This window comes from Pelophylax lessonae (genome assembly GCF_965119305.1).
Source record: "Pelophylax lessonae genome assembly, chromosome: 12".
Lineage (NCBI taxonomy): Eukaryota > Metazoa > Chordata > Amphibia > Anura > Ranidae > Pelophylax > Pelophylax lessonae.
Window position 1 is genome coordinate 131428470 of NC_138779.1, and position 13525 is coordinate 131441994.

A 13525-nucleotide genomic window follows, 5' to 3' on the forward strand; every position below is an offset into this window, starting at 1 on the left:
TATCTAATAATAATCCTCCACTCGGCTAGACTCTCCAAACACAAGGAGAAAACCCACGTGACAGATATAAAAAGCTCATAGTGAAATATGTTTGGTCAAATGACAACGATTTTTGAAATTGTACTTACAATAACATGGGTAAAATAAGCATAAAGGGATATCCAATGCCGCGGCTCTAGCGTGCTTGTATCTCATAGGAAGCTAGGAAACGCCTGACGCGTTTCAACCAATAGACCATTGTAAAAGGCGTGGCCTACTGACACAAGCACTCCTCCTCATCCTAAAAAAACGGAACATGCGCCAATGGCCCGGAACTAGCATTAAGCGGACATTGACAACTGAAACTATTGAGACCTACATCCGATCTGTTCCAAAACATGGAAGTATTCTATATCGGGAAGTAGTCAACCAGAATTCCCCAGTCCAAATCACATACAAACAGACAAGAAATGGAACAAGAAGGTGCTTAAACCTAGCGCTTTATGTGTGCCACATCCCTAGTAACAATGTACAGAAAATGAGGTTCCCCTTATTGGGACTTTATAGGCACATAAAATTATATGAAAAATAGTAATTTAGAAAAATAATTTTTATTTTATCAACACAAATGATAAGTTAAAATCAGAGTGCAAAGCAAATACAGACAGGTAGATCAACCACATATAGTCTGAACTATAAACCCGACATGTTTCGAAGCCAGAGAAATTTGCTTCTTCTTCAGGGGATGGTTCAAACGGTACTCTAGTAAATAGATAAATTAACATGTAAAAAACCATGAATTTTTTAAAAGGTTTTAAACATTAAAGAGTGACTATAAAAGTTCACATAATAAATACAGTAACATTGGCGAGTACTCACAGGGTTGAAACATGACTGTACTTAGGTAGCCTGCACAGTTTAAAAACATCTGATGGGTGCGAGTGTCCTTGCGACAAAATGCAATGTAGATGGTAAGTAAGATGTACTGGTTGATAGACCACAGTTGTTTAGGTTAGGTGTGCGGCCTGCAATCAACTGGGCATCTGAAGTCCTCAAATTGAAGAAGCCAGGGACAGTCTTTTATCATAGGTATATGTCAAACATAGGTATCACCAATCTAAAACAATAGGCAGATCAGGGCTTATTAGCATACTATGTATCCATCTCTGATTTGCTATTATTACTAAAACTATTCACGTCCCAATCGACGTTAAGTCTGAAAGGGACGTAACACTTTAAGTCCTAAATCCAGCAGGACTTCAATCTCGAAATTTCCCACCTGACAAAACTCCGCCTCCAATGTGGGGTGAATCTGTCGATAGCAATAAAAGTGGTACCCGCTTAATTTTTGTCATGACACTGTAAATAGTGCTTAGAGACACTATGTTTGGGAATTCCTCTCCTTATGTTTGCTAAATGCTCACCAATCCTAACATTCATGACTCTAACAGTATGGCCCATATACTGAAGGCCATAAGGACAAAACAACATACTGTATGGTCGGGATCCACCCAAAAGCCTGGACTGGCAGCTGGTTCATCCTCTCAGTGAGCCGCTGAGAGCCTGAACCAGCTGCCCCTGCCCCCTCCACAGCTCAGTACTCCAGTGAATGCTGGAGGGGCAGAGCAGAGAGCCAGTAACTGATAATTACCAGATTTCTGTTTACAGAACACAGAACTGAGCGATCACTGGTGTTTGATCGCTCAGTTCTCAGTCTTAGAGCCAGTGGGGGACAGATGCAGCATCAGACCGATGCTGCATCCACCTAGATGAGTATACATTTGTTATTGTTAACCCATACTTCTGTTTTAATTTTGATTTGTTTAGAAAAGGGAATGGGTAACGCTTGCTATACACTAGTAGTTTTTCAAACATTCGTACAAATTTGCGTATAATTGACGTTCTTCAAAAAGAAGACTTCCAGGACACATTCCAGAAGTGGCAGGAACGCTGAGAGTGCTGTATTGCTGTGCAAGAGGACTATTTTGAAGGTGATAGTGTGTAAATATAGATTAACAAAGTACTTTCTTGTGTAGCAGTATTTCCAGGCCTGTGGCCTGAGGTGGGTCTGCCATTGTTACCGGTTACCTCTCCAGCCCTTGTGAGCTGCGGCCCTGGGTGTGAGAACTGAGACATGGACAACTCCGGCATCTTTGTTTGGTTGTTATATTGTAGTTTTAGGGGATGGGAGAAGGGAATGAGTGGGATACTCCTTTGGCTCCGACTATGTACAATTCTGGAACTTTTATACAAAAAATGCCGTTAGCGCTGTCTTGACGCCAGCCAACGCTTACTGATGCTTTGAACACACTGTATCTCTGAAAGCTGTGCTGGAACTCCGACTTAAGTCCAGAAGATCCAGGACTGTGGAACATTGAACATCGGACACTGACTACTCCCTCCAGCCTTGCCCTGGCTTCAGGTAGCTTGCTGTGTATTCCTATATGGCTGCAACTCTCAACCGATGCACTCACACTGTGCATTAACTCTTCAGGGCCCAAACTGCAGGCGCCCCCTTTACCACTTCAGGGTTCTCAAACTAGGTACCCCCTCTATCACTTCAGGGACCTCTGACTAGGTACTCCCTTTACAGCTAGCTGACACTTGGATCCTAGAACCTTCCCTGGAGTGATCCCCACTGACTCTAGGCAGACCCCCAGGGGCAATCCTCAGTACTCACGACCTGTGTAGGCTTTCCTGGGACTGGACCCCTCTCGCTCTCCGCTGGTTCTCAGCACACCGGATCCCCCTCAACTCAGCACTCTCTGGATTCTCAGGCAGCACCCTAGACATCCGCTTCCTCTGACAGGAGGAGAGACAGCCGTCCTCTCCCTCTTGGGACTCTGCTTCCCGCCAAAGACAATGAGTCATGCCCTCCCTCAAACTTATACCCACTCCCAGAATCCTTTGCAGCAGAATCTGCCTTCTGGGGTAGTTACAAGCCTAAATGTATCCCTGATTGGGTTTCCTCCACTGCCCTATAAGAAGCCTCTCACAGAGCCAGTGGGGAGACAGCAGACACACCTGGAAGCCATGACACCCTACCAAAAAGAAATCATGGCCCTGCTGTTAGGCAGACAAAGCCCGCTATACATTTACCTAGCGCCTACCTATAGGGTGCTTCACTTGTAAACTGAGCTAGTCCTGAAACTTTCTGATACCACCTCGTACATATGAAAGCTCTTTACACATCTGATCACTGAGTAAATGTCAAAACAAAAAATATTGTTTGTATTTAACATTTGATTTTGGAATGAATGCAATTAGCCAAATAAAAACCACATAAACTGTTCAATTTAAATCTGTTTGTTCAAGAAAAAAAGTCAATCCCACTACTTTGACTTTATCATCACTGTGATGGAAAACAAATGTCTTTTTGACCTCACTAATGAATAGAAAATTGAACAAATGTTCTTAAAATACAATTTCCAAAAGACGTTCTATTAGTGTGCAGCCAGCTTTATTTCGCTGAATATCTTTCAGTTGCTTCACATACAAGCATCACACCTGTTCCCTGGCAGTCAATTCCCTCCCAGAGTCACGAAGCTCACACTTCACTGCCCTGGATTGCCATGCAGCTTGTGAGTCACATAGTGACATTCTCTGTTTAAAAAAGTATTATTAGCAAGACAGCAGTCACACTTAATTCACACTCTCTCTTGTTTTCTATGTTTTTATAAATGTGAGGAAGCACATTTTTAATTATGGGGTTGGTAAATTTATGTTGTGTTGTAATATTGGATATGATTAGGAGGACTAAACAATTGTAGAGGAAATGAGAATTGGAAAGAAGGAAGGAAACAGATGCTGCTGACACAACTTGCTGTTTCATTCTTTGTCATTTGTCTCATATACCGTATTCACATAAAATAAAGTTAATGTACTATAACAAGGTTCAATAGTAATTCAGACATACTGTTCAGCAGAGACCTAAATAAAGTAGAAAAGATTAGCATCATAAGTCTTCATGAAATCCTACTGTAAAATGTTTAGTAAAGATTTGTAGTGACCCAAACATACCTGGGTTTGGAAAAACATTAAAATCCAGGTGCCAAATTTGAACCTCATTGAAGTCAATAGGAGTTAAATGTTAAAAAACAGTGATGTCCATTTTCTACGCTAATAGGCAAGGGATTGTCAAAAAATGGCAGGGGGCTGGGCACCCCCTGATGAACATATACTTTGTTCCCCTGGGTTACGCATAGAAACAACACAATAGTTTAGTGAATCTGAAGTGCTTGGCTCAGTCAAGAAACAGTCTAGGGGTTTGGTTTTTTGTAGTTTTATTTGAGAACTTGGATAGGAAAAGGGATGAGTGGGATACTCCAACTTGTATAAACCATGCACAGTTTGCTAAGACGACTAGATATTGTTGATTGCGGCAAGGCCGCTGCTTCACCTTGTCACTAACTTTAGATAAGCTGTACTATACTGCAGAACACTCTTCAGGACCCTCCCTGGCACCCCCTTTGTTCCTATTCCTCAGAGCTTTCTAAATGGCACCCCTTTACTGTATCACTCTCTGTGTGAGCTAGCTCCTTGATCTCTTGACTTCACTGGAGTGGTCCCCCTTCCTAGGCAGACCCTTAGGCAAATCTCTTGGTACTCACGGACACTGTTTTTCTTGAGAGACTCTGCCAGCAACTCCACTGTCAGCTCCACTGGATATTCTGCAGCTCAGCTCCAAACCTGGTTCACTAGGCCGACCGCCTAAGTCCACCTTCCTTACACACTGCAGGAGGAGAGACAGCCGTCCCCCTCCTCCTGGGACTCTGCTTCTCGCCAAAGACGCCCTGTCACGCTTCCACTCAGTATTTATGGTCAATTTCAGGATGAATTGCAGGAATGTCCTCCCACTGGGACTGCTATAAACCCTAATGTGTCACTGGCTGGTTTTCCTCCACTGTCCAACAAGCTCCCTCATTGGATACAGTGGGGACACTCCCTCAGACCCAGTGAATCACACCTGGAGACATGCAACAGGCAACCTAACTGATCAGGCTCCCCTGATAAGCAGAAGGAGCAAATAGATGCGTTTTCCTAGCACCTAGCTAGGAGGGTGCTACATCCGTTTTCAGGGAACAGCCATTTTAGTAACGCTTAAAGGGTTAGTTCAGCTTTACAGAAGAAATGCAAATATGAACTGGCACTGGACACCCTCTCCTGACCCCCCCCCCCCCCCCCCAGTCCCTGCTGTACTTTCCTCCAGGGTTGCTGAGCTGTCCTCTCTTCTCCATACAGCATTTCTGGGACATACCAGATCAATTGATCTGGTTAGGGGTTTGGGGAAGGGTGTCTAGTGTTACATTTTGTTCTGTAAAAGATTACCGTAATTAACACTTTAAAATGAAACATTATAAATGTAAAACTCCAAGAAATAACATGCCAGGGGGGGTCCAGACCCTGCCCGTGAAGTGGCACCCAGACCCTGCCCGTGAAGTGGCACCCAGACCCTGCCCGTGAAGTGGCACATCTGTACGTTGTATACATCCTACTACAGTAAAACCAAAATTTCTAAAGAAAAAAATGTGTTTAAATTGCCAGCAAATGACAGCTTCAGCTGCTTGCTTCTGTCTGCAAAGAATATGAACAGGGATTCCCTTCATCTATACCAGACCCTTATCCTAGATAAGCTTCTGGGGTAGATGTTAATAGGGGACACCCACACAAAAAAATAAAAAAAATAAAAGCATGGGGTTCCCCTCCATAATTCATACCAGGTCCGTCAAGACTTGTATAAATTTCATTGAGAACCCCACGCAAAAAAACCTCCCAAAAAAAAAAACAACCTGAGGTTCCCTCAAATTCCACATCAGAAAAAATTGTAACGTTCCCCCTTCAGGTCTAGTATAGATTTTGAGGGTAACTTCATGCAAAAATAAAGAAAAAAAAGGTGTGACGTCCCCCCAAAAAAATTCACACCGATTGGCATCCGAGCAAGCAGCCTGACAGGCCAGGAAAGGTGGGGGATTGAGCACGCCCCCCCATCCTGAACTTTACCAGGCCCCATGCCCAGGGACACCCCTGGCAAAGCACTTTGTCTCCATGTTGACACGGCAGGGGACCTTATTAGAGTTTGGAAGCTTCGTTTAACAATAAGGGACACCCAGATTCCATCTTTCTATGTAAATATGTAAGGGATACATAATACATAATACTCCTACTAATTCACAAAAAAGAAAAAATGTAAAATTAAATAGGCACACAAACACAGGTTTGACAAGTCCTTTATTAAAAAAAAAAAAAAAAAAATTGACAATATAATCGAAGCGCAGTGATACTACTGCCATGCCAAAGCTAGCCATGGCCAAGTTTTGTTAATGTTGCTGCCCAAATATAGCCATGTGGCCATGTTTAAGCAATATTGTCACTCCCTCTATCTGCCCCTTTGCTTACATTGCCAGGGTAAATATTCGGCCGACGACCGATCGGCCGATTGTAGGCTTGTTAGTATGATGCTTCCGACAGCCGACAACGCATTTTCGGCCGAACAGAATCTGTCGTGCAGACTTTAAAATTTTTGTTGGCCGTCACCAGAACGGCCGATTGTTCGCCAGTCAGTACAGATTTCGGCCGACAGACAGCAGATGAGCAAGACTGGGCATGCTCAGAGAAGAAAAAAGACAAGGAAAGTTAACCATCACATGACATCACTTCTGCAGTCGGCTGTTGTTGGCCGACAAAATTCGTGTGCAGTCTTTTGCAGTTTTCAACAGACACGACAGCCCTGGACAAAAGATGGCCGATCGTTCGGCCGACGATCGGTACGTGTGTACGAGGCTTAAGTTCATGAGCTGAGTGATGTTAGTGGTGTTCCATCCAAATGCAGGCAATCCCATTCATGTCAATTGGAATGCAGCAGCTAGACGGAAACAGCTACTGTTCCTATCCTGATATCTGTGTGAGTATGGGTGATTCTTCCCAAATGTACATTGTCGGTGTTCAGGGACACACCCACACCCAACATTGATGTCAAATGTTGTAACCTGTAATTATGTCTTTAATATTAATTATCTAAATGTTATAATATTTTGTTGGAATTAGGAAGTAGATGTAGCCTTCATTAGACATAATGCAGGCCTTTTACTCCACTCACCTCAGCCCTCTGCTTCATTTGGTGTATTTGTATTTAACATACACCCTAAGGTATTGATCAAACCAGGAAGAGTGAAATATGCAGTTAGTTAGTTAGTTAAAGTGGTTGTAAAGCCTTAAGTTTTTTCATCTAAACCACTTAAAGTGGAGTTCCACCCTATTTTTATACTTACCTCCATCTTCTCGCTCCGGGTCACCTGAAAAAGAAATGGATAATCGCATATTTTTTTTTTTTTTACTTACCTCGTAGCGAAGAAAATATACTTACCTTACTTCCTTCTTCCTCCTTCCTCGGCCACGGCCCGTCGTCACTTCCTGGCTCTGCAATGATTCCTGGGAGCTGGACGTCATAGCTCCCAGGAATCATTGCGCCTGCACCGGCCCCGACGTCAGTTCCGGGTCGCGCACGTCATCCCCTTCTGAACAGCTTCTGGGCATGCCCAGAAGCTGTGGAGGGATGACGCGCGCGACCCGGAAGTGACGTCGGGGCCGGCGCAGAGCATCGTGGGACCAAAGAAGGCGGAAGAAGACGCCGAAGAGGACGCGCTGGCTTCAAGCTGCCCACATCTGAGATGGCAGCGCTGGACAAGACGTTTGCAAGGTAAGTATTTGTCCTAACAGGTAAGTGCAACCCGGGACAGATCAGAGGCTAGCCATTGTGGAATGCACTAGCCCTGACTGTCCCGGGGGTATTAAAAAAAAAAAATCCAGGGTGGAACTCCGCTTTAAGCCCCGGAAGATTTTACCCCCTTCCTGACCAGGGCCTATTTTGCGATTCGGCACTGCGTGACTTTAACATGCAATTGCACGGTCGTGCGACGCTGTACCTAAACGAATTTGACGTCCTTTTTTCCCCACAAACAGAGCTTTCTTTTGGTGGTATTTGATCACCTGTGCGATTTTTTTGATCATGCGCTATAAACAAAAAAAGAGCATCAATTTTGCAAAAATAACAATATTTTTCACATTTTTTATATGAAATTCCCAAAAAAAAATGTACAAATCAAAATTTTTTAACATCTTAGGCCAATTTGTTTTATGCTACATATTTTTGGTAAAAAAAAAAATCGCAAAAAGCGGATTTTGTTTGGTTTGCGCAAAAGTTATTGCGTTTACCAACTAAGGGAAAGATTTTTGTCATTTTTGTTGTTTTTTTTTTAACGCGTAATGGCGGCGATCTGCGATTTTTTTTGCGGTACTGCGACATTGCGGCGGACAGATCGGACCCTTGACTGACATTTTTGACACTTTTGGGGTTACCAGTGACATTTCTACAGTAATCAGTGCTATAAATATGCACTGTTACTGTAAATTTAGACTGGCAGTGAAGGGGTTAACTTTTTTGAGAGGGAGGGGCTGTGTGTGTCCCTAGGGGCGTGATTATAACTGTGATTGGCTGTGGCTTGAGGTGTAGGAACAATGATCAACGGTCCTACATAGTAGAACCGTATGATCATTGTTTCTCCCCCGACGATCGCCGAGTGACCGGCGGACATTGCGGGGGGGTCCGTGACCGCGCGGGGGGGTCCGTGACCGCACGGGAGCGCGCCTCCGGCGGCGCGCGCTCGCTCCCCAGAGCCTCACAGGCTAGCGACGTAGACCTACGTCACTCTGCCTGTGAGGGGCTGACTGCCGCAGTAAATATACTGTCGGCAAGTGGTTAAGTAATACCTAACTACAGTACATGGATGTACTCTCTTCACATTATTGTGAGTCAAGACTGGGGAAAACATTGTGAAATCTTTGTCCATGCCCTCATTACCTCTTCATAGCTCCAACTGTCCCTGATTCGAGGGACTGTCCCTGATTTGAAACAAAGTCCCTTTGTCCCTCTTTCCTCCTCATTTGTCCCTCATTTTGGTCTGATCTATATAGTTGTATATAAAATGCACTTTTTACCTTTCAAAACGTGTTTCCCAGTGCTATACTTTTCATCCAAATTCTACATTTCTGCATTTGTAAATTTCAAAAGCCGGTATAAAGGAATAGTAGTGGGTGGGTTTAACTAATCACTTTTTTGTATAATTCTCCTCTAAGTGGATGTGGCAGGGGGTGTGTCCTATGCCTACACACATTTTCGCAATTGGGTGTCCCTCGTTCCCATCTCAAACGGTTGGGAGGTATGCCTCTTGTCTTGACTACTGCAAAATCTTCCAGTCTAATATTTCACTAGCAAGACTCCCACCTCCACAGTCTATTATGAATGATACAGCGTCATTTTTACTGGCTTCCTATCAATTTGAGAATAAAATTTGAGTTAGAAAGCTTTTCCTTCATAGTTCTTTTTTTTTTTTTTTTTTACTTTTCTAACTATATTTCTTTTTTTATTTATTTTATTTTTTTTATTTAAACTTTATTTAGTTTTCTATATAAAAAATGTCCATACAGTAAAGTAATACCCTCCCCAGTACCCTTCCCTTATTTCGCCACTCATTCTTCTACACCTCCAACTCCCCCGCCTTCCTACTCCCTCCTTCTACTTCTATTTCCTATTTCCTAGTCTATCATTATCTCCGCATATTTTTTAGATCTCTTAAATTGTATCCAACTGTCCAATATACTGGCAAATCTTTCTGCATGGTCCTTTTCCCTACTACTCAAATACTCCATTTTATATAGGAATTCAATCCTTTTAAACCATTCTCTTATTGTGGGTTTATTTATTTAATATGGCACTGCTGTACTTTTATATTGTTTTTTTTTAGTGGTGCTTATATTATAGAATAGACAGAACCGTGGATTATTGGGGATCTCGGTTCCTGTAATTTCCCCTATGTATTGCTGTACCTCCTGCCAATATTCCCATATCTTTGTGCACTCCCACCAAAGATGCATCATGGTACCTGTCTGATTACAACCTTTCCAGCACAAGGGAGATTTTTCTGACTGATATTGTGATGCCCTATCAGGAGTCATGTACCATCTTGCCAGGCATTTTTAGTTCATTTCTATCGTACGGTATTTATGTTTGTTGCCAGCCCATGTACAGCCCTCAATACTTTACTCACTTGTTTCTCTTTTATACTTGTCCCTAGCTCCTTTTCCCATTTTTCGATGAATAGAGGTATTTTTGGTCCTTCCAACATCGTGAGAATCTTATAGATCCGGGATATATTATGTTTTAATTCTGGCTGTGAATTACATAGTTGTTCAATTGGGTTTAAGTTCTCCTTGGATCTAATTTTTTGCGGTAAAATTGTCACAAAGTGTTTCAGTTGCAAATACCTCCATTCATCTAATTTCTTCCATTCTCTTTTATGTCTCAATTCTTAGCATGAACATATTTTCCCTTTTTTTGTTGAATCTTTTAATTGTGTATTTTTAATCCATTCCCCAAAGTTTGCACGATTTCTGGGTAAAAAAAAAAAATTGTGCCCGCTAGTGAGATTAGTGGCAAATTGTATTCCTATTTTGCATGTCTATAAATTATATCCCAAACTTTAAAAACATTTCCAGTCATTTTGTGTATATTTTCGTCAAACATTCAATATCTTGGAGGAATCCATATATTCCTATTTAATTGTGTTCCGCTTAATGTATTTTCTATCTTCACCCAACTGTTGCAACTATTTATATTTGTCCATTCTATCATTCATGTTAATATTATAGCATTATAATATATTTTGATATCTGGTGCTGGTAATCCCCCCTGTGCTTTACCCCTACTAATCAAGAACTGTACTCTTGGCTTCTTGTTTTGCCATATGAACTTTAAGATCATTGCCTTCATTGTTTTAAAGAATATTTGAGGGAGGGTTATTGGTACCATTTGAAACGTATACAGGATCTTTGGGAGTATTGCCATCTTTATCAAATTTATACGTCTCACCCATGACAATGGTCTTGTTGATATTTTTTTCATCTCTTTTATCAGTGGGATATAATTTGCCTGGTGTAAATTCCCCAGGGATGATGTTAATTTTATCCCAGGGTATTTTAGTTCTTCCCCCCCCCCCACCCCCATGTAAATGGAAATTCCCTTTTTAATGCTAACTTCTTCTTTATTCAAATTTATATTCAAAATGAACGATTTTATGGGATTGATCGTTAGATTTGAGAGTTCTCCATATTTCTTCAATTCTTTTATTAAATTTGGGAGCGTTATTTTTGGGTTAAACACTGTATATAAAAGAGGACAGCATCTGCGTATGCCGCTACTTTATGTTCTTCATCCCCTATCTTCAACCCCCATATAGCCATACTATTTCATATAGTGGCCAATAATGGCTCCAGCACATATAAAAAAGGTGAAAGTGGGCATCCCTGTCTTGTTCCATTGAACATTTCGAAGAATGGTGATAGGTTTCCATTCACCTTTACTGATGCTGTGAGATAATTATATAACGTTTTTACACGTGTAGTAGTGTTCTTATGCCATTATTCTTACTCTCCCTTCCTGGAATAAACCCTGTTTGATCTACATGTATCAAACTGGGCATCACTTATTTTAATCTTGTGGCTAGAACTTTTGCAAATCATTTTGTTTTGATATTTAACAATGCTCTTGGTCTAAAGTTGGAACACAGAGTCTTTCCCTTCATTAGGTATAACTGTGATGTATTCCTGCAGTGATTCTTTCCTCATCTCCACCCCTTCTCCTAATTTGTTCATTTACGTGCACATTTTTGATATTAATTGTTCTCCAAATTTTTTGTAATATCTTATCGTAAATCCATCTGGGCTTGGACTCTTCCCTGTCGCTGTACTCATTATTGCTGCCCTTATCTCCTCTTGTGTTATTGGTTCCTCCAGGGCTTGCCATTTTTCTGATGATATTTTAACTAGATTTCTGACCCCATAGACAAATACTTTCCAAGCTACCCTCTACGCTCCTTTACTGAACCACAAAGTCCTCCTCACTTATAACTTCATCCCATGCATGACTGCAGGAGTTCACTAGAACAGCCTATTCCTCTATAAGGACCCTTTCACATGGGGCAAACTGTTTTGATCACCAGGGGATCTACCCACTGATCCCCTGCTAATCAGAGCAGAGTGGACGAATGACAGGTCCGTGTCAGCTCAGTTTCTGCAGAGCGGACATGGACAGAGCCTGCTCTGTTCTATGGGCCCTAACACAGGGGAAATCTGTACTCCCCACTGTAGGTGGCACTCGACCAAAGCAGCAATGAAGTAGGGCAAGGAAGTTGTGAGAAGCTTGGTTCCTCTATGATTTCCTTTTGTCTCCTGGGGAATAGCTGTCCGATTGGACGCAGGTGCCCCTTATGACCTTGATTACCATTTTTTGTCAGGGCAGTGTTTTTTTTACCCTGGCTTCCAGGTTTGGCATGCTTTTGGGGAGTGGCTAGTCTACAGACAGGTTCCCTGTCTGTCAGGGACAGTGTATAGCAGTAGAGAGGGGTTCCAGAGGAATAGGGTCATTCCACTGAAGAAGTCTATTGAAGACGATACGATTCTGGAGGCAGGAGCTGACATCTGAACATCACCCATGTCCATTACTATACTGACGGCTGCGAGCCAGAGGATTGTATCTCATGCTGTTCACAGCTGGAAGGGCTCATAGTGCTGCTCAATGTGAGTGAGCTTATTTTACTGTGTGGCATAATAAAATTGTTTTTACTGAGTGCACTAGACACTTTGTTTTTATTTTATATGGCCGATTATTATAAAAGCACCTGAAAAAAGAAAATGTGGGATCCTGATAGATCCAGGGACATTCATCTATCCCCACTGAGCTCGGCTATACCCAAAGGGGAACAAAGCACATTGACTCCCTGGTCAAAGCTGCAGCCAAACCACAGTGCTGCAGTGTAAAACAGGTCTAAATATATTGGAATTAGTTAATATCTAAATATAGATGTAACATAATTCTTTTACCTACCTTATATTGTATAAATTGAAGACGAAGCTTGTCTCTGTAAATTAAAAAAAAAAAAAAAACAGGGTAAGTCAAATTGATAAAAAACAAAAAAAACTGAAATGCTTATCTGTTATTATGGACAAAAACACAGAAGTTGAGGAATAGGAATAGAAAGATTATAAGAAAGAAATAATATGGAAAGAAAGATAGGACTGCAAGAGAAAGAACAGTTGCCCCCATCCTTAAAAGGTCAGTCTGCCCCAAAGTGTTTTTTTAATTAAAAATGAAGTCTGATGGGCTGACTCTTTGGTGTTGATTTACTAAGGCAAATAGGCTGTTCGTGTTGAAAGGAAAGTTGTGCTTTGCAAGAAAATTATCCCTAGAGCTTAATGAATAACCACCATAATACTGCAGTGCGTACAGTATAGATATGGCCTCATATTGAGGTGGTTGTACCAGGATCGTGGTTGGGGCTGCAACCATGATCTTTTTTTTATTCTCTTTAGTCGGTGATTACCTATCTTGTAAAGGTAATCCTAGCGGTTTTACGCCCACTTGATCACTTTTACAGATGCTTGAAGGGGGTCCCCCTTCCTACTGCCATTGCCTTTTCCCAGGCTCTCCTGTCCC

At 41.9% G+C, this 13525-nt stretch overlaps 1 protein-coding gene across 1 annotated transcript in view; it reads right to left on the bottom strand.

The window, feature by feature from the left end:
* The window catches only part of SMIM35 (small integral membrane protein 35), a 42947-nt gene that overhangs the window by 21652 nt on the left and 7770 nt on the right, over window positions 1-13525 (bottom strand). Inside the window, exon 2 of the mRNA XM_082274067.1 lies at window positions 12917-12950. Within this exon, the coding sequence (XP_082130193.1) occupies window positions 12917-12950 (34 nt within the window). The remainder of the gene's footprint in view (window positions 1-12916; window positions 12951-13525) is intronic.